At 36.2% G+C, this 21423-nt stretch overlaps 1 protein-coding gene across 1 annotated transcript; it reads left to right on the top strand.

Annotated features, from left to right (window-relative positions):
* On the top strand, positions 1–6284 carry LOC120636388 (nuclear receptor subfamily 2 group E member 1-like). Its single transcript, XM_039907845.1, has 4 exons — positions 1–60; positions 4907–5143; positions 5223–5935; positions 6017–6284. Exons 1-4 carry the CDS (start codon positions 30–32, stop codon positions 6197–6199), a joined length of 1164 nt encoding a protein of 387 aa, XP_039763779.1. The 5' UTR covers positions 1–29; the 3' UTR covers positions 6200–6284.
* The last annotated feature ends 15139 nt before the right edge of the window (positions 6285–21423 follow it).

Below are 21423 nucleotides of genomic sequence, written 5' to 3' on the forward strand. Positions count from 1 at the left end.
GATGATGGTAGAAATATAAATAATTCAGAATGGAAATGCAATCAATACAGGCGTCTTCGAGTAAGTACCTACCAAGTAAACTTTAATAATTACTTTTGTTTTCTAGTGAAACTTAACTGTCAAATAATCAGCATTAAGTGATTTTTGTGACAGTTGTAAACTAGCCTACAACTGTCATCATTATATTAGGTACGTGATTTGTATTGTAAACGAACTAACTGCTATCATGTCTGATTACGTATTATAAAGTCTGGGTACGCAAAGAAAATTGTAAGTTAGGAACCTATTAAGTTTTAGTGTCAAGAAATTTAATATCAGTTTTATTATAGAGCGGCGCGAAGTATGAGATTTTCACTGTCTAGCCCAGTACCCCGAAGAGAACTCTAAACTATCGGTTGATTGGACGGAATTTGACGGAACTGTGTGTGTGTGTGTGTGTGTACTAATCGTTAAATACCACTAGTTCGCACTGGAGCAGTGTAACGACGTCGACGTCTACAAAACTCTTTATTCCCCTCCCCAATGAAAGACCTCCTCTTTATTTCTCTTAAGGATGCAGATGCAGACGACCTGTGGCCTACTTGTTGGAAAGTTGCTATATCGATTAAGTATGGTCATCGGAATATCTAAAGCTAAAGAGCTTGTTTATTTAGTAGTGAGAGTCTCTTGAAAAGCATAGTTTTAACTAAAAAACTCAAGTTGCAATCTTTCTATCTAGCTAGAAAAATAATACCGACTTAATTGTTACTTGTTACAAAAATACGCAATTTCGGTTGAAGTATCCATGTAATATTTTTCTTTCGGTTACTTTGATTTGAAAACAAAACGACTATAAAATAAAATAAACCAAATCGGTTTATAAATGACGGACCTCTGAAGTAACATTAAAAAAAAAGTGGAACAGAATTTATATTTTCCCACCTTTTTTTGAAAGTCGGTTTTAATATATCATAGTGACACTGTGTTTCTCGTTTACGTGATCATTTTGTTATTAGTTACTGGGAACATATTTTTGTTGTTAGCGACTAGCGAGATGACGTGTCACACCTAATTTAGCTACAGGTATTCCCACGAGCGTCGCCTGCGCATCTGCCTCCGCTCTCAGCTCTCACCCTCCATCACCCCGCAAATTGGGCTATTGATAACAATACTGGCTATTATTTCTACCTTGCTGATGTATGTTCAATAATTAAGTAGGTACTTAGCGTTGAGTAGCCTGTTATGCTTAATATTTCATAGGATTGAGAAGTTTATCCGTTTTTGCATTATGTGACAGGGAATTCCAAAAATAATTTCTCGTAAACGTTTGATTTCGGAATATAATAAAGTGATAGTTTATCCACTGAGATACCCGATCAACTATCGTTTGCGAAAGATGCAGAAGTCATTTGTGGGATTGAGTATATGCTTTTATAATATTATTATGATTCCCAAGGTGATTTTGAACCTACCAATGCATTATTTAAAACAATGTGTGAAACACATTTAATAAATCGTGGTTACTATATGCTTGAGGAATTTAATAACGACAAGGCTGCTTGGAAGCAGGCTTTGCGCAGGCAAAATAGAAAACTGTAAAATGATGTTCAAAATGAGCAATCTACTGAGTTTCGTGCAGGCCCTTCTCGGTGGAATCTGCCTTCCAAACCGGTAGTGTCCTGGTAGAGTCACTACAAACAGACTGACTTAACGTCTCATGAGCGCCAATAAACTGGGCCTACTTGAAATAAATGAATTTCGATGAATTGATGATTTAGGTTCAAACTATGTACTGTAGGTTCTAAAATAAGTAAACTGTTACTATAGGTAAAAACAACATAGGTTCATCATCAACCTATTAAGGACCATGCGGACCAGGGGTACGGACATAATCTTTCTTAAGGATTAAGAGTTCTAACTCTCACATTATCACATACCTATTAAGAGATGATAAACCCGAAGGACGGGGGCCGTCACAATTTCCTTACTTCGATCTGGTTCTACGAATTTCTTACTTTTATTCGAAGGAACGTAATCCTTAGTGCGCGATTCTAAGATAAGTTAAAGTAACGTCGTATCAAGAACGGCTTTTCAAGTATCGTAAATTTTAAAGTGTGATGTCTGTATAGACCTGACGGCCGACTGGCGCAGTGGGCAGCGAACCTGCTTTCTGAGTCCAAGGCCGTGGGTTCGATTCCCACAGCTGGAAAATGTTTGTGTGATGGACATTAATGTTTTTCAGTGTCTGGGTGTTTATCTGTATATTATAAGTATTTTGTCCCTACCTATATAATTCGTTAAAATATTCGCCAGTAATCTTAGTACCCATAACACAAGCTACGCTTACTTTGGGGCTAGGTGGCGATGTCGTAGTATATATGTATATTAAAATAAAAATAAGTATTAAATTTTATTAAACTATTTTTAGAGTATTTTATTGACGTGGGAATAGAATAACTCATTTCTAAATACATTTTAAAAGACCCGGATCCCTATCGGTGGCAATTAATAGTGAGGTTCGATTAGCCATGCGTAGGTCACGCGATGCTTAGACACAGGTGACTGGTCCCACGGGGGATGGCAGGGATGATAGCCATCGCTAAAAAGGGATAATTTTATGATACACTTGCGTTTGCCCGTGTCTTTGTATGCATACCATTATATATATATACAAATGAATCATTGAATACTTTTTAATACCTTCACTTCAAGTAATTATATAAGCGCAAGAGTGTGTGTGTTTATTTATACTTTTGCTTGCTCGTTACCGATGGTCGGTTTGACATCTACACCGATATTGATGAAACACACACATACCTGGACACATAAATACCTGGACCTTTATCCCGAAAACGTACGCGGGATCCTTCCTCGGAGGGTTTAAATAACGTTTGTTACCTATGTACGGCTTCACGCAGCAAAACAGATATCGGCTAAATTTTGTATAGAGATAAATTGTTTGCTGGAGACGGATTACTATAACCGACTTGATCTAAAATCTAACGGTTCCCGATTTTTGAAAAAAAAACCACTGAAAACACTGACTTCGGCAATTAATGGCTTCCTTTCCTTATTTTGAAATACGAGTACTTACACTAAGAGGTAAGTAAGATTTAAAAAAAAGAACGAATAGAGTAGTTCGTATACTCATTTAATAATTTAGGTTATTGGTGGTCCAAAATTGAAATAAAATGTGTTCTTTTTTTTGCTTTGTGTTGCTATGGTAGAGTTATAATAAACTCCAATTAGATGTGATCTTATGATTTTTATCAGTTAACTGCCGTCAATGGCCTTTTCATCCCGATATTATAAATTGTTCTCAAGCCCCACTTCTTGGCTTTTATACCACCATTGTCTATAGCGGGGAGTTTTGTGAATCTTTTTTTTATCATGTAATATTCGACACCGCGTTTCCTGCCCCGCAAGTGTAGGCATTCATGTGCACCGTCTTATTCGGTATGTCTTATTGTATGGAAGTGCCTTTGTGCCTTTTCGACTATAGCCCTGTTTGGAGGTGTATTAATATAGACATATTATCTGCTCTTGCCTCTTGCTGAACGGTTTGTTGTGCCGATGCCGTGGGACCGTATTGAGGATACGCGGACAAAGGAGATTAAAATGTACGATTTTTTCATTTTGTTCCTCGTCGCATAATAGTTGGAATCGGAATCGGTTTGAATACTGATTATGAGTACTTATGCATTTGCAATTTGATAACTGACGACCTCTTTTCTGCATCGGTGTGCGCTTTGTGTTTTAGGTCAACGGTTTCGCGGGCTTACCTATCTGACGCGGACGGTGAGACCACAAACTTTTCATTCACTAAAAAAAAATGTCAGATAACTGCGTATCATATTTACGTTCCGAGAATTCCGAATCTAGGTATAAGGTAAAAAACTGGGTTTGTTGGATATATCCCTTTTAGGTCAGTAAAATAGATTGTACTTCTATTAATTGATTGGTTTAAAAGCCTACAATGCTAGGTATATTTTAAATAGATTTATTTAGCAATACTAACTGACGTTCTAATCAAAACGTCATTTTCAATGTAAGTAATGAGTTATTGTAATGATAAATTGCGGGGTGGAGTTACCCTCGTCCGGGGTGGGACTTCTACCACCCTATTTAGATTCGCTTGCACTTCCTTGTGTCATATTAAAACTTTAAAAGTGTCAAACACTTATCTACCTAAAGTAGATTTATGATTGTTGTTAAATCGTTACGTTATATCATATACTTTCTGGCTATTTCCGTTTCAATACGTTATTGCGTTGTTTCTTTAAACAAACTAGATTGTACTGCCTACCTTAGTACATCGATTTCTATGATGTTTCTATAAATCGTTACCTTAACAAATATTTCTTTGTTGGTTCTGCTCCGAAACTAAATAGAAAGCAAAGTTACCCCGAGGTAACTTAGCCTAAATATAGTTTAAGAAAAATTAGACATCCTTAAGAAAATTGTAATAATGTAACTCAAAGTACCAACATTTTACATATAAAATTAATTATTTGAGAAATTATAGGCTTTTTAAATAAACTATTTCAAAAACTATCGCTAGCTAATTCGTGGGCAACAGCTAGTATGAGACATTTGAATGATTGCCAAACCAACATAACTGCCTGGTTACTGGCAGACTGGCATGTCGGACACATCACAGATCTCAAGGATAGCTTTATTTCCGTGAAGGATCCAAAATTATAATTTGTGTGTTTACGAGTTTAACGAACTAATTGGTGTATTCCACCCCAACGCATCGGAGAGCCGTCGGTCACGGTTATAAAGCTAGCCTATTGTAATAATTATCGCTAAAGTTCTTAACCTCTCTTTTATGAAACAGTGTTGTGCTCAGCAATGCAACTTTAATAGATAGATGAACAATCTCATAGTTATATTTTTTAATCTTTTGTTTTGTATTGATTCTTAGGTCGCATACTCTACGACGTGCCTTGTGCGGTATGTCGAGATCACTCATCAGGTAAACATTACGGAGTGTTTGCGTGCGATGGTTGCGCCGGCTTCTTCAAACGCTCGGTGAGACGGGACCGCCGATACGCGTGCAAATCTAGAAACCCTGGCGCCTGTTTAGTAGATAAGGCGCATCGCAATCAATGCCGCGCTTGCCGTTTGGCTAAATGTCTGGATGCAGGCATGAATAAGGATGGTAAGTCAGCCATTTCTGGCTTACTTAAAATATATGAGTCATTTTAAGTAAGTTATTTAACTTTAAACTTCTTTTTCAGCCGTACAGCACGAAAGAGGGCCAAGAAATTCTACCATACGAAGACAAATGGCATTATTTTTAAAAGATCCCCTTCCATCAACAGACATCGGCTTATCTCCACCGGTTCTAGATTTAGCTCTACCTAAACATAATCTGCTCCCACCATTACCTTCTTTGCCACTTTTTCACAGCCCCTATTATTCTTATAACAGGCTAAATCTTATGGGCTCTGTACCCTCGTGCCACGCAAAAGTTATGTCGTCCCCAGTTACACCAACTATTCCAATTACAACCGATCCTGAAGCAATGTGTGAAGCGGCAGCTAGACTTCTGTTTATGAATGTGAAATGGGCTAAAAGTGATCCGTCTTTCAGTTCCCTATCTTTATCCGATAGACTAGTATTATTAGAGGAGTCGTGGCGCGATCTTTTCATTATAGGTTGTGCTCAATTTCTCTACCCTCTCAATTTAAAAATTCTTCTTAATGGGAAAAATACGATTTTACATTCCAAAGATGTGGATGAGTTTCAAATAATGTTAGCTGAACTGTCGAAAATTCGTCCAGATACAAATGAGTATGCATGTATGCGGGCGATTGTTTTGTTTAAAACCACTTTTAGTGACAAAAACCCCATGGACAGTCCCTCCCAAGCAAATGTTGAAGTGAAAAAACTTCAGGATCTTCCCGCCGTTGCTGCTTTGCAGGATCATTCTAAACATGTTCTAAATGAGGTAAACTTGCTTTTTTTTCTGAGATACTTCATACCGAATGAAATAATATTATGTTACTGACCATTTTGTCTTTTTTTGCAGTACACCGCTAGAATGTATCCACTCGACATTACGCGCTCCAGTTGTTTGCTTCAAATTATGTCTGACATCCGAAGAGTTTCAAGTGTGACAATCGTGGAGCTCTTCTTCCGGGCAACTATAGGAAACATTCCTATTGAGAGAATCATAAGTGACATGTACAGAAGTGCTAAAGATATGACATAAAAGAAATGTACGAGTAGGTATATATTTGACGCACATCATAAAGAAAAATAGACTTATATTACCTAAACCTAAATAATAAACGTTATCTTGGTAAGTGTGTGATAAAACCTAGTTTTCATTAAAATGAAATGTAACATTAAGTATTTTTTTTAATTGTATTTCTGTAGGTACATAAATGATTGTCTTTCTTTTTACATTATAACCTAACCTAATGTAGCTTTTGACCATTGAGCAGAATATTTTTTTTATATTTAATGAAGGGATTCAACATTGTTATTATTACTTAGTGCCTAAAATAATTATGTCTACTTTATCTACTTGTGGTTTACTAACTTGTGCGTACTTCAAAGTCAGGATTTTGTATTATACCTATATTATCTGAGAAATTCTGTTCGAAAGCTCGAACGCTGCTTTATGATCACTGTAATAGACAGAAATTATGTGGATGAGATCCTGACCTCTAGTTATGAAGAATAATTAAAAGATATAAATTATCCGTTAAATAATTCAAAGAAAGTGCAACGGTGCTACGTGGCTCTTAAATAAGTCATACATTCGGTATACCAAATTGTCAAGTTAAGAAATTACTGTTTACATTAAATTATTTTCTGTTGCGTTTGCGTTGTTATTGAGTTTGCGGTTCTTACTGCAACTGAAAAGTTTGCTCGCGTATAGCTTATTCTGAGATTCGAGCAAAACCTTCAACATGCCAATTTTTTTATCCTGATAAGGAAAATCTCGACTGTAGGCCTCAAAGGTAGTCTCTCAGAGTAATGAATATCTAGCCCGCACAGAACTCAGATTTTGTTCTGAATTCGGTGGTTTTTTGATATTTTTACAACATGCCCCACTTAAACAATATGATACTCCTTTCGAAGCGGTCAGTTTGGTTTGATTTGTGTATTGTCTAGTCAAAATTTGTAGATACCCACCCATTATTTGGGATAAGTAGCGTATGATAATAATCGTATGACTTGGAATTATTATAGTACTTTTAAATTCTACTCTTAACCACAATTTGTTTCTTAAAAATTGAGTCTGTGTATGAAGCGATGGGATAAAGGTTTAAAGAAACAAAGGACTGTGTAAGTATCATTACGCTTTTGTAGTGGAACCTGAGTAACATATTAAATCAATGAGTAGTAAACGCTTGACGTAGCCTGACGTAGGCTGACGTAGGCCGAAGATGTCGAAGATTTTTTGGGGTTACTAAAGCTAAACTTTCCGTTTGTCTGTCTGTCCGTCTGTCACCAGGCTGTATCTCACGAACCGTGGTAGTTAGCTAAAATTTTCACAGATGATGCCGCTATAACATCAAATACTAAAAAATAGATGTTGCAGATGTTTGTCATCGGCGTTTATTAAAATTTCTAAAATCGCATACGAACCGTTTGTTTTCTTTCAATAAAAAGTAGCCCATTTAGCCCTCTGTCCTATCAACTCACTCTATGCTAAACTCAACTTGTAACTTAGTTGGGGCGTGAATGAAGGAAGGATGAAACACCCTTTGGCATGTTTCATTAGTAAGGATTCCACGGAACCCTTCCTGCATTTTTCGGCAGGTTTTTTATTGTATTAGATGCTTGTCGTTTGGACGCCTCATGAAAAGCAACGATGACGGATAAGTATTTAAAAAAAATGGGCCTACCCACTCTTGCCTTGAGGTTACCCAAGTTATACGTAGAGGAAACACAGACGCCGGAACGCCGGCGTTTCACACTTTAGCGGTTCATGACAGATACGTGGATGAAATGCAAACCACGTATAGTTGCCATGTAGATTCCTGCGATAAAATGGTGACAAAGCATCATTATAAAAACGTTCAAATTTACTCAACAAAATGCATTTCTTGCACAGATAAGATTTCTATGCCAAGGGAAATCAGGGTCCTGCTCTATGCTTTGTGAGTGCCATTTATTTAGTACAACAATTACGTCCAGGTTTAATTTAGGCAGACGTAACGTAGTTTTAAATATACATTTAAAGTACTTATTTAACTAAGCTGTAAGTTCTACGATTAAGATTAGTACGAAAATAGCGATAAGTACATATACTTATTACTTATGTAAATAAATAAATAATTAAACCTATTTCAATTTTATTTATGTAGGTACTTATTTTAGATGTAAAAGGTGATATTATATTTAAATACTTATATGAAATAAAATATTTTCTGAACTACTACATTCGTGATTATTTTTTTTATTTCTCTAAGTAAAAATTTTGGTTTACTTCCAGTATAACCCGCTTAATAGCCGCGAAATGGCACTGATCAAGTTTCGGAGCCGTAAGTTGATTGATTATTATTATTTTATTATTATTCATCTTGATATACGCATAGTTCGAAGAACGTGTCTTCAGGCCCTTTTCGTAGTTTAAAAAATTATAGTCAGATAAATATTACACTTCCTAACTAAGTTAAAACATAAAAACATTGAAAATTTAGGTACTCTGTTGCAGCCTAAAAGAAAGAACACAGTTTTATTAAAATAAGATTTTTTGCCCTTTCAAACGTCCGCCTTGAACAATCTTTATAATTTTTTTTTATTAATAAGCTCCTATAAAAAAGAGGTAATGGTAGGTGGTAGGTGTTATAAATTTGATGTATATATCTATGTGACTACCTATTATCTACTTGTACTATAACAAAAAGAGGACATTTTTCCAAAGTAAAAGTAAATAATAGATCTGTCCATATCTTCCGGTTCGATATATAGATATGTTATCAATCAATACAAAATGATCAATTACAAAATGATCTTTCATAGATATCACTAAGTACTTTATTAGTACGGTCCGGTCCGCCGCTGTCCGCTGTTTGTTTGTTTGGGGGACTTTTGTATGCTGTAGGGAGGGAATTAAAATCCCTCATGTGCATTATTCGATGCAGTCATCAGTGATCTATTTTGAGGGTTAAAACAGTAACCAAAGGAGTAGGTATTAGTACTGATTTTCGTCTTCGCAAATCATATATCAGCTTATGTCCAAATTTTAACGATGTTATCCATAATTATTTTTGGAACTAGGTAGGTACTAATTTTTCCCAAACTTTGTCTTTACGTTTACAGTAAACAATTTTAAAGCATAGGCATTGTGTAATTACTATATTAGGAACAAAAATGTCTGATTGAAAATTATTGATATTTGTTGTAGATAGGTACTTCGTTCTTACCTACTATTAACAGTAATGTTTTGCAGGTTCTTTAAAGAATTGATTAATTTAGTTTCGTTAGAAGCCTTACAACCTTGTGTTGTCTCTTTTAATAAAAGCATCAAACACATTTACATTTTATTCATTAAGTACCTATAGGTAATTTTTTACCTACTTAGTTACCCTCCGGTAGTGATGTCATCGGCAAACAAACCCAGTTCATCTCGCGAAGCCGTGACATGTGTGTGCTTCGTTTATATTGTGTCTAAATCCCCGTTTAATCTCCAAATTTTATCAGCTTTTGTTCACTCCCATTCATTTTTTTCGCAAGGCTGGGGTCTGACAACAATGATTTCTAGACTACAATACGAAATCAACCTTTACTCAAAGGAATACAGTCGAAAATAAATAGGCGAATTTGTGAAAGGGAATTAAGGTAGTTTTAACTTTATTTTTATAGAAATAGGATTGACTTCGTAACGGAAGTTATATTGCAGCGACTGCCCGCATTAACTTTTGGAGTTTAGTATGTCGGTCACGTCAGTCAATTTGTGTATTGTCAATCTGACATAATAGCGATACCATCCCTATCCCCACGGATTTATTGGTGAAAACCCGATGAAATTTACCTCGGGGTTTAGACAAATTTATTTAGCATCCCTGTTCCGCCCGTCTGTTGGATATTGGTAAAAAGAGATAAAGATAGTGTAAAATTTGTACAAAAGAATTATTTATCCAGATATGGCCCGATTATTAAGTGATTTCATAAAGTTAGTATAATGGTAACACTCTATTATGTCTCTTTGACAGTCATAGCGAAATCTGGGGATGTTTTATAGACTCTGCATGTTTATCAGACACAGTAGGTAGGTATTTTATATAGGTTCTCATCGGTTTACATGTTATGTCGTATTGCTGATTGGTACAGACCTCCTGACCGATTTTAGATTGCGATTTAGAGCGAAGTTCGCCACGCTGCTCCATTTCAAGTAGATGGCCTTGTCGATTATTAACATTTATTACGAGACCAATGTTTCGTAGTATTAGAGTTTTTGTGACAGAGCTTTTCCAGGGGAGTACCTACTACCGCCATGCTTAGTTCTGCCGCAAAGCAGCATTGCTGTGAGACCATAAGGTCATAACAGGTAGGTACATGAATAAAGCTTAACAACTACACTAAGCCAGAGAATGATGCACACGCCAAGCAGGGCGGAACTTTGCAAAACGTGTCCCTGCGAAGTGTTGCTCTGTTACAGGCGATGGATTTCAGCTTATATATTAATAAAAAAAAATAATAGAACGCTTTTAGCAACTTTTTAAAACCGTTAGTCAAACCCACGACTTCATGAACGTAGGTACCTTGCACTAAGAGTACCTACCCAAGCCTAAAGGGTTATTACCTACACTATCTGATATCAAGGGACCGTTACCGTAAATCTGACAGGTGTAATATGAAACGGGAGTAAGGGGCGCTAATTAGAGCGACCGGCAGGGTGATTACGTATCTCGCGACAGCAATGCGATAGGCGTAAATCTTGCAATCACTGTTGCCAACGTCACTTTTGTTTATTTATTGTATGGAAAAGTGACGTTTGACAGTGGGGATTGCAAGATTTACGCCTGTCGCATTCAGCCGACCAGGCATATAATAAGTAATAACATTTAAAACAATGAAAAAACTTTTTAACAAATGCAATAACTTTTAAGATAGAGGGGACCACAGCGTTGTACAAGGAAGAACGGTGAATGCAGTCGTACCCATCCAGATCGCGCAAGCATTTTGATCTATACTTTCAAAGAAACTTACTTATCTACATTTACAAGATTATCGAAGTGTCTATTAAAAGTTAAATGGGTGTAGAAAGAAATCACGCCCACCAACTCGCTTTGGCGCAGCGTGGTGGATCTATGCTCTAAAATCTATGAGAGCGGTATAAAACAGTCGACATTCGCTGAGAGATAGGACTATGTCCAGCTATGGAACGTTAATAGGCTGATTTGATCATAGTGATAATGTTTATGATGATAAAGGTGGTGATGCTAATGGTGACGATGATGATAATGATGTTCCAAGAATACTTACTGAATACTTATTCGAAAGCTTTTCTCTCATACAAAATACTGTTTCACCCGTTTTCCTTCCCTTCTATTTGGGATTCCACAACCGAAGGGTGCAGACGGGTTTAACAATACCTAAAAAAAATACCCTGAGGATACCCCACGTTAAAAAAAATATAAATGGGCGAAAGCCTTAAGAGAAAAATGTTACATTCTGTTCCAGTACCTATCTTGTTTTCTTTAAAGAAATATTCCTGAGGTATAAACAATGCATATGTCTTACATTTTGTATGAAGGCTTCCGTCCCTTCGTGCGAGTCTGACTTGCACTTGAATGGTTTATTTATTGGCAAATTTTTCGCTTTAATAGTGACGGTACCACAAACAAACATTTTGCGACGTACGAACTCATCACGAGTTAGGGCATGATTGATAATGTAAGGGTAGTGTAATAAGTTACACAATATCTTCGCGTTCCCACCCACCCGGTAAACAGGGTCCTAAATAACCTGTAGCTAAGTGTAATGGGAGTTTAGGTAATAGCGCTCTACGTGCTGGCCGTGGGACAGTCGAACAGCACGAATTTACGCATAATTTGATTGAAATTAAGAGTAGACAGACGGTCGCGTCTTCCCATGTATTGTTTTTTTTTTAATATATTTCTGTAATGTGCTTCACCATTAGCGCTGGTAAAAGTCCCGTGGCCAGCATGTTGTACCCATTTCACTTGAGAAATTGTTATAAATGTGTATAATAAATAATGGAATTTTAGATTCGATGAGAGAAACGAAACGAAAATCTGTTTACAGCTGCGTTGGAAGAATTATTTCGGTACGATAGTAACGTATTAAATCAAGGCTTTAAGATGGATGTGTTACGTCACTTATACCTACAGATCAGCATAATTACAGCATAATATATCATGCATGCATTGTATGCATATATTTATGACGCCAATTTTCATCTGAGACCCAGAAGCTAAAACATTAAACGAACAACAGTTATTAGGTATACTAATCTTTCGACCAAGCTGAAAATATTGTGATGTTATTCCTATTCAAACGTTTTTGTAATGAAATTAAAGCTGATCTCGTCAGGATTCAGAGCTTAACAGCTTAAATAATATTATTTGTATGTATCAAGCTTACATACCAAAATATAACAATTTAACAAAATATTCAATTTCAAACATATAGATTTCAATAGAAAAATTTAATTAAACATACTAAACTTATTCCTCTATTTAAATTTGGCAATACAAACTACATTAACAATTACAGACCCATTTCAATCTTACCAGCTCTTAGTAAGGTCTTTGAAAAAATTATATTAAATCAACTTTTGAACCACTTTAATGTAAATAACTTACTACATCCGGAGCAGTACGGTTTTACTAAAGGTCGTAGCCCTACGGATGCAGGCGCTAAACTTTTAAAACATGTGTACGATGCCTGGGAACGTTCGCATAATGCCATTGGTGTTTTTTGTTATCTATCCAAAGCATTCGATTGTGTTGATCATAAAACCATGCTCTTAAACTAGCCCACTATGATATCAAAAACGTTGCACTAAATTTGGTTGCCTCTTATCTCAGTGACAGAACCCAAAGACAGGTTTGCATAAAAGACATTAAGTCGCAGGGGTCAGCTACGTCAATGGGTGTCCCACAGGGTTAAATTTTGGGTCCCTTTCTATTTTTGGTGTATATAAATGATCTACCACACCATGTTAGTGAAACCTGTGACATTGTACTGTTTGCAGATGATACATCTCTAATTTTTAAAACTGATTGAGGTAGAGATAACTGACGATGAAAGCCGTGCTATGTCGCATGTGTCGCACTGGTTTACTGTCAATAATTTACTTTTAAATGCAAAAAAAACTAAGTTTGTGGAATTTATTTTACCAAATGTAAAGAAAGTTAATAAAAATATAATAATAAATGGAGAATCACTAAAAATGGAAGATTCCACAGTTTTTCTGGGCATGACCTTAGATTGTAAACTTCAGTGGGGTACCCATATAGATACACTAGCAGGTAAACTAAGCTCGGCTGCCTACGCTGTCAGGAAAATTAGACAGATTACTGACGTAGAAACGGCAAGACTTGTTTACTTTGCGTACTTTCATAGTGTGATGTCTTACGGGATCTTATTATGGGGCAAAGCTGCTGATATTGAAACTATATTCATAATGCAGAAAAGAGTTGTACGGTCAATATATAAACTTAAATCACGTGAATCCCTCCGTGAAAAATTTAAAGAAATAATTATCCTTACGTAGCCTCACAATATATTTATAACAATATAGTATTTGTAAGACAACATATTAGTCTTTATAAACAAAAAGTGGATATAAACAGTCGACTTACAAGAAAGGTGCAGAAGTCATTTGTGGGATTGAGTATACGCTTTTATAATATGATTTCTAAGGTAATTTTGGACCTACCAATGCATTACTTTAAGTTGGATATATTTTTTTTACTATTACGCTAACTTTGGCTCTTCTATTTTGGACATTGATTTAAACATAGTGATTAAGCTCAATTTTTGTGTTTGTCGTTATATAGTACGAACTCTGTTTCAACATGTTGAAAAGTGGACGAACAATCAACAGCCAGTCACGCGAATTGGTTGTGAAGTTAAAGGAATACTTTAACGAACGAACACTTTACAATACATAATCATATCGATCAAGTACTGATACAAAGTTGAAACGGTTTATCGTGAGTATCGACTACCGAGTCGTATGGTTCCATAACTAGTTACGTCGCGATGACAAATGTCAAAACGGGCCTATTACTTTTTTACGACTATACACATACAATATTAATTGGATATTATTTCCACTCGTGCGCCAAACGAAAAGCTGTAGGAGAAGATAAATTTGTATCCATTCCCGGTAGAGATAGATCATTGTCTCCTGCCCATGCTAGCCTTGCTGATACATTTGTAATGAACAGTATTTTGTGGTCAATTGTGGTAGATTTACCAATCAATACTACTTTTTACCTGCGGGAGAGTTTGCCCACCACACCGGGCAGAAGACTGGTCTATGATCTCTGTAGATTGCAGTAGTAACACGGAGGACGCTGCTACCAGTTCTTCATTAGTCTCTGTAGTAGTCACCTCGTAAGACACCAGCGGTGGTGGTGACTACTGATCTGCCGTCGCGAGTATCCTTAATTTGGCTATCTTCTGACTTCAGTCTTTTAATAATGTCCGACTATTTTGAAAAGGCCTCCTCTCATGGGAGGAAGGGTTTTAGAACATAGATCTATCGATCTGAGAATCTGAGAATTCTTAGCAAATAAACTCAATACCTAACAATTCCTTTCCCTGGAATGGAAACCAGGACCTCGTATCGAACATGTTACATACCAACAAGTGAAGTAAGCCAAAAGTACGAAACCAACATTGTAAAGCTATTAAAGTAGGTGAATATGTACATGGGGCTGGGATGACAAGCGGTCAGAGTGGGGGATTTGACCGTTCACTTCTTAATATCCGAGGCTTCTCAATATATGAGGCTCCAGGAATACGGCATCAAACGGCAGTTTTATGTGGCACATGCTCACAGCCAGACAAATCAGTTTGGGGAAGCATTTTCCACGGGTGCGATCTTAAGAGATCCCGGAGCTTCCAATCATGTGCCGAGGTACAGTGCGCAGAAGTCCCAGAAATCTCAATTTTCTCCCCCAAGAAGTCTGGTATCTTGTAATCACGAGATTTTTTCTCCGTCAACAGAATAAAATGTATCTCATAGTACTATTTTTGATATTACATATGATTCGGAAAGACGGTTAATTTAAAAGCCCGTGCAGTCGATACAAATCTTTTTATTGGTTTTCAAACGTTTACAACAATAAGATAATATCCTAAAATTAAACTTAATGAACTAAGCACTTATACTCACATTAATTTATCACTGTGCTATGTAAAGGGATTCCTGCTTTGTAAGTAAGAATATGTTGTCCTACACAATTCCGTGAAATGGTTATTATATAGGCCGCCACTGGTACCCAGGTATATCGTTGTTAATATTTGATTAAATACTGAAAGGTAGCTTGTATACTATAAGATTTATATAACTTTGATAACGAAATGACGGGGTTTTAGATTATTACTAACATTTAAAAAATACTATAGGCAGGTTAAGCGGGCAATAGTAAAAAGGTTAGGTAAGGTAATGATATTAAAGCTAAGGTTCTTGATTTGGCCAGAGTCTGTCGTAAGATTTATAACCCGTATTGGAAAGTATTTTTCCATTTTACATGATCTTAACGCCTTAATAGTCAATAGTCAATAGTCATTTATTCATAAATATTAATATTAAAAAATAAGCTATTTTTGTAACGTTTTAGTTAATTATAGCTATTTATTAAATCCATGGCTCGTTTGTTCATACTAAATTATTTATTAGAAAAAGCGTACTCATTAGATTTTATTGAAAGCCGACGCCAAGCAAATGAGATTCGTAATTTTCAATAATTTCATAGGTATGCACACACTTTGTTTTTAATTACTTTCTGATAAATGTAATTTTAAATTAGATAGGTACCTACCTAAACAGTTATTACGGTCACTCTCTTTGCCAGTGGAAGTGATCAAAGTATATTTAGGAAGAATATTAATTCTTACATGTCGCAGCCTTCGGCTTCCCGTTGTATACATGCAGTGGTTAAAGCAGTTGAAGCTGTATTAAAAGTGTAGTTGAAACATTGAACGTAATAAAATTTTAGGTTCTTCAAATAAAACGTAAAGCATAAGCCAAGCATAATAATAATAATAATAATAATAAAAGCATCAATTTAAACATTTATTTTATTTTAACAATCATAAATAGGTATTAACAATTATTAACAATCTTAAATAGGTATTACATTTCAACTTATTTCTACTTAGTATTTCCAAAGTAACAACTGTTTTGGTACAAAATTACTTTTTATACTAGACACTGGTTATTGGATTGGCATTGATGCTCTCCAGCATAAGCCTCTCCAAGCGTTCTCCACAAAGATCTATCCCTTGCTTTTCTCTTCCAAATTGTTCCTGCCACTTTTTAATATCGTCTTCCCACCTACAATACTGTCTACCCTTACTTCTCTTTTTACACGCTTTTTATTAGCTTCACCTGTATGTTTGTTTGTAACCAACTTCTTTGGGTGCGATTTTGACCCACTTTGAACAATCAGATTTGATTCAAACTTTGTAGACATATCGAGGATCGATGACAATACACTAATCTGAGAAGATTATTCCAATTTTCAATAAATTATAGTTAAAAAAAAATTAAAAACACACTTTTATAGAAAACCGAACTAAAAAATAGAAAATAAATTTTAATAAATTTAAATTAAGAATAGTGTTAAAAATTTCAATAAATATAAATTAATAATACTGTGAATAAAAAATATATTTTATTTAAAAAAAAGCGTGGAGTGCTTTTTAAGATATCAAAATAATAATCACTCTACTCATATCTGTCAATAAAATATTTATAACTATTGACACCATGCACCCCATGCTTTTTTTACAACAAAATATATTTTACTTCCTAATTGTTGTTAACCTAATTTTATCTTTTAGTTTTATGTTTAATATACTTCTTTCCATTCTGTGTTGGCAAACTTCAAGTGATTTAATGTTTTTATTTGTGCAACTCCTTTTTGTATAACTGGGTTTGGTTTTTTTAATTGGTATATCTGGGTTTTTCATGGCATCTTTTAGAGCCCAATATCTTTTCCATCCTATGCTTATTCTATTTTGGATTTCTTTTGTTGTGAGGCCTATGAGAGATATTATTTGGCCAAGGTATGTATGCTCATTTACATATTCCAATTCAGTAACATTGTTAGGTATAATAGGAATTTTAATGTAATTTGTCACTACTTTAGTTTCGCTGATGTTCATGAGCAGTCCAACCTTATCGCTTTCATGTACTAGTTGTTCAATGATGTCCTGTAAGATTTTAGGGTCTTCGCATACTAGTATTAGATCATCGGCGAAGCCAAGCATAAACATTTATTAATATTGTTAGCATAATATGTAAAATATGATAAAAAACTTTGCCCAATGCTGCCACGTCTTCACACAGACTCCCAGGCAACTAAGTTGCATTACCAGTGTCTCCCAGGATCTTCGGGCTACATATATTGGGCACTAGGCACTTTACAGAAAACTTTTGCGGGGATTGGGTTTTTCTCTAAAAACTACTTGAGCACGAGAGGGATGCGACGGTCTTTCCATGGTGCTAAAGTTAGTTATTGTTAAAAAAAAAATAATATATATCTAATTTTAATTAAAGAAAAAGTTTAACAATATGTATATTTTTCTTCTTTATTCTAGTTTTTTTTTTTTTTTTTTTTAATGGCTTGCGTTTGTACCAATTGGGTACGATTTACTTCGCCAATGTCACGTGGGAAGGGGGAGACACGCTTTTCAGAATCGATCGGTGAAATATGAGGAAGACCAAATTTTAATCTTGACGCATTTAAATAAGTAGCAGATTTTTTTGCTTCTCCTTTATGAGTTAATTTCCAACAGAAAAACAGATAATTAGAATGTTAGTCGGTTGGAGATAGGAATGTTCTTACATATATATTTACAACTTAATATTATTACACTTAACATATTTACATAGGAATCTACAGAATGGGCTAAACACAGACATTAACAGACACTCAACATTTAGAGGACGAGGAACTTGGACTGGGAGAACATCATAGAGGGGATGAAGGAGTTTAGGGCAAGAGAAGAGGATATGGGAGACAGTGCCTTCTTCCAAGCCACATTCACATATAAAGTGATCCCTTATTCTAATCTTATTCAGGTGAACAGGCGTGCAGGCATGGCCAAGGCGTAAACGGCATATTGTAGATGTAACCCACCTATCAGCATATTTACAAGAGAAGAACCATGGACGTCTAGGGATATCAGTTTGGACAGAAGCGTAATATTTACCTTTAACCGATTTGGAATCATTCCAAAGTGACTTCCAGGATCTGATTAGATATGTTTTTGCCAGTGCGCTGATATCCTCAGAACTGTTTTTGAAATGCTCCAGGGAGCCCAAATGAACAGCTGATTTAGCACATAAGTCAGCAGTTTCATTACCCGTGATGCCAGAGTGCCCTGGTATCCAGACCAATAATAGAGCTAATCCATTTTGATGGCAGAAGTACAGAGCCTCCCTGATCCTTAGAGCAATAGGGAATCTAGACTTACTCCGGAATGGGTTTTCCTTAATGGAGTATAAACAGCTAAGAGAGTCTGTAAAAATAACAGTTTGTTTTATGTTATGGGATCGGACAAATAAGATTGCCTCCAGCAAGGCAACAGCCTCCCCTGTAAATACCGAAGACTCTGGAGGACACTTAAATTGCAGAGCAATTCTAAAGCTTGGAACCCAGGAGGCTGCACCAACATAGCTTTCCGGGGAAAACTTTGATGCATCAGTGTAAATAAGGAGGTGGTTTGGCCAATTTTGACAAACTATGTTATTAAACTTTACATTAGTATCAAGGGCTCCTTTAACTAGCCCAAGATCTGTGACCACGGCAGGATAAAAGACTAGGGTTTCAATTCAATTCAATTCAATTCTTGTTTATGGCTTTTGTCTGCGCCAACTGGGCACAAGGTATTTCGCCAATGTCTTGTAGATGACGAAGGCACGAAGGAGATTGATCGGTGAAACTAATGAAAAGTTAATTTTGAATTTGTACCAAGAAATAGTTGTTATTAGCTAGTTAGCTCTTTAACCTAAGGACACAGACAACATATGCATATATATCTTACACGGATATTTTTTGTACATTATACTTTAATTTTATTACTTACTATATATTTACATAAAAATCTACAATAAGGACTGAAAACAAACATTAAAAAACATTTAACACTCAAAGGACGGGGGACTTTGGGAGGAAGAATGGTGGGATTATGAAGGTTAACTCATGTTTCTTGGGACGTAAACTTTTACAGTTCCACTGTAGCAGGGTTATTGGGCCCATTTTGGAGTAGTTTAAAAAGTTGGCTTAAGTTTTTGGCAACGTTGGGCGGTAAGGGAATTTCACTACATGGAGCGACAATACTAAGTAGAAATTCAGAGATAAACTCAAGCATTTTACCTTGGGAGGGAGGGTTCTCAACATTGTTGTTGAGAGCGCATCCATTAGGAAGGGATGAGGAGTAATCACCGACAATAGTCTGAACAGCTTTTTTATCGTAGCCCTTTGCTAGAGGAGCTCGGGGACGAGGAGAGCGGAAAACTGTTTGCCGGTAGGAGGTTTTGGAGGAAGTTACATTAGTAGGAGTAAACATTTCTTTTGTTATCTCAGCATAGGACCTGCGGACAGGAGGAAACTGAGATGATGCTTCAATGTAAGATTTATTATTCTGAGACATGACCATTTTAATAGATTGCTGCCTGGAGAATTCTGGGCAGTCTTTATCAGTAGCAAAATGACTACCAGAGCAGTGTAAACATGTAGATAATTCCTTGATGACCAAACATGAGTCACCTGTATGGGGCTGAGCACATCTGTAGCATCTGGGCTTAGATCTGCAGATTGTTTTAATGTGGCCAAAACGGCAGCAGTTCTGGCACTGTATTGTTGGAAGTTTATATGTTTCAACTGGCAGTGAGGTGTGGTATGAATATACCTTAGCAGGAAGCATTTGCCCCCTGAAGGTTAGGACAACAGATTGGGTAGGCACCCAAGTGATGACACCCTCTGTGACAGATTTTCTGTTCAGTCGCCTTGATTTCAGAACCTCACCACAGCCAGGCGGGAGCTCTAGCGAATCAACAAGCTCGTCCATCGACCAGTCCACGGGAACTCCTTTCACCAGCCCCATTCTGGTTATGTTGTATGTGGGAATTATAGCTCTATATTTGCATAACTTCAAAACTGGACTAACCAGAAAGTTGTTGGCAGCTTGGGCAGAAGTAAACTCTACAGTAATTTTGTTGCGGCCTATATTTTTGACGCCGTCGTGGATAATTGAACCAATTTTGTGTTTGTGCAAGAATTGACCGAAATTTATAGCCCGTAATGACGCTCCAGAGGATGGGTCCTCCACTTCCCGTGAGACTTGGACGATAAAAGGCCCATTATCATCGTCAGAGTATGACTTGGCGCCTTCGGTGAAGGAAGGATGTATGTAAAGGCTTTGAACGGATGGGTTTACCAGAGTAGGATCAGTTATAGTTTTTTTGGCCGCATATACGTTGGTATCCTCTCCTTGTCGTTTGCGAGACGAGGCTGATGCCCCCGGGTCGGGCGGCTCAGGAGGTGTATCTAGATCCATTTTACTGGAAACACTATAACTACAGACACATAATAAATATTTAACCAACACCAAATACGGTTAGATTTATACGAATATCACCAATAACAACTATTTCTGCTGCTGTGTAAATTCACATAAAACACCGAAATTACACCGGAATCTCACTAACACGTGTGCACAAATTGACAGGCCAAGTTACAGTTCAATATAAACAACACCAAATCCTTTTCAAGACGAGTTTACAGTAAAATCAAAGAAAAATTTGAGAAAACCGCGTCCGCCATGTACGAAGTTTCCCGCCGAAAAAACAAAGACTAGGGTTTATTCTAGTTATTTATTTCCTAAATAAACTTCAATCTCGAATTCACATTAACTGTCACTTATACATTTTTTAATGTAAGGCAAAGATATTTCGTCATACAGCCTATATAAATGTTATTTCAGTATTTTAATCATCAAAAATTCTGATTTATTTTTTATAGCCTACATAACAAACTAATAAAATACTAAATTAAGGAATTAATACAAAATAACTACGTGTTTTTATAAAAGAAGGATATAATATTTTACCGATTCGTTTATTACAACTAAGGCCATCTCTATTTCTTCGAGCTTCGAATTCGAAACTCACTTCAGTTCGCAAGTGCGTGTCAGGTGTTTAGAGAATATCATATCAAGGTCATGTGAGATCGCTTTCGATGTGATCTTTCTCACTTAAGTGAG

The sequence above is a fragment of the Pararge aegeria genome, chromosome Z, assembly GCF_905163445.1.
Source record: "Pararge aegeria chromosome Z, ilParAegt1.1, whole genome shotgun sequence".
In the NCBI taxonomy this organism is placed as follows: domain Eukaryota; kingdom Metazoa; phylum Arthropoda; class Insecta; order Lepidoptera; family Nymphalidae; genus Pararge; species Pararge aegeria.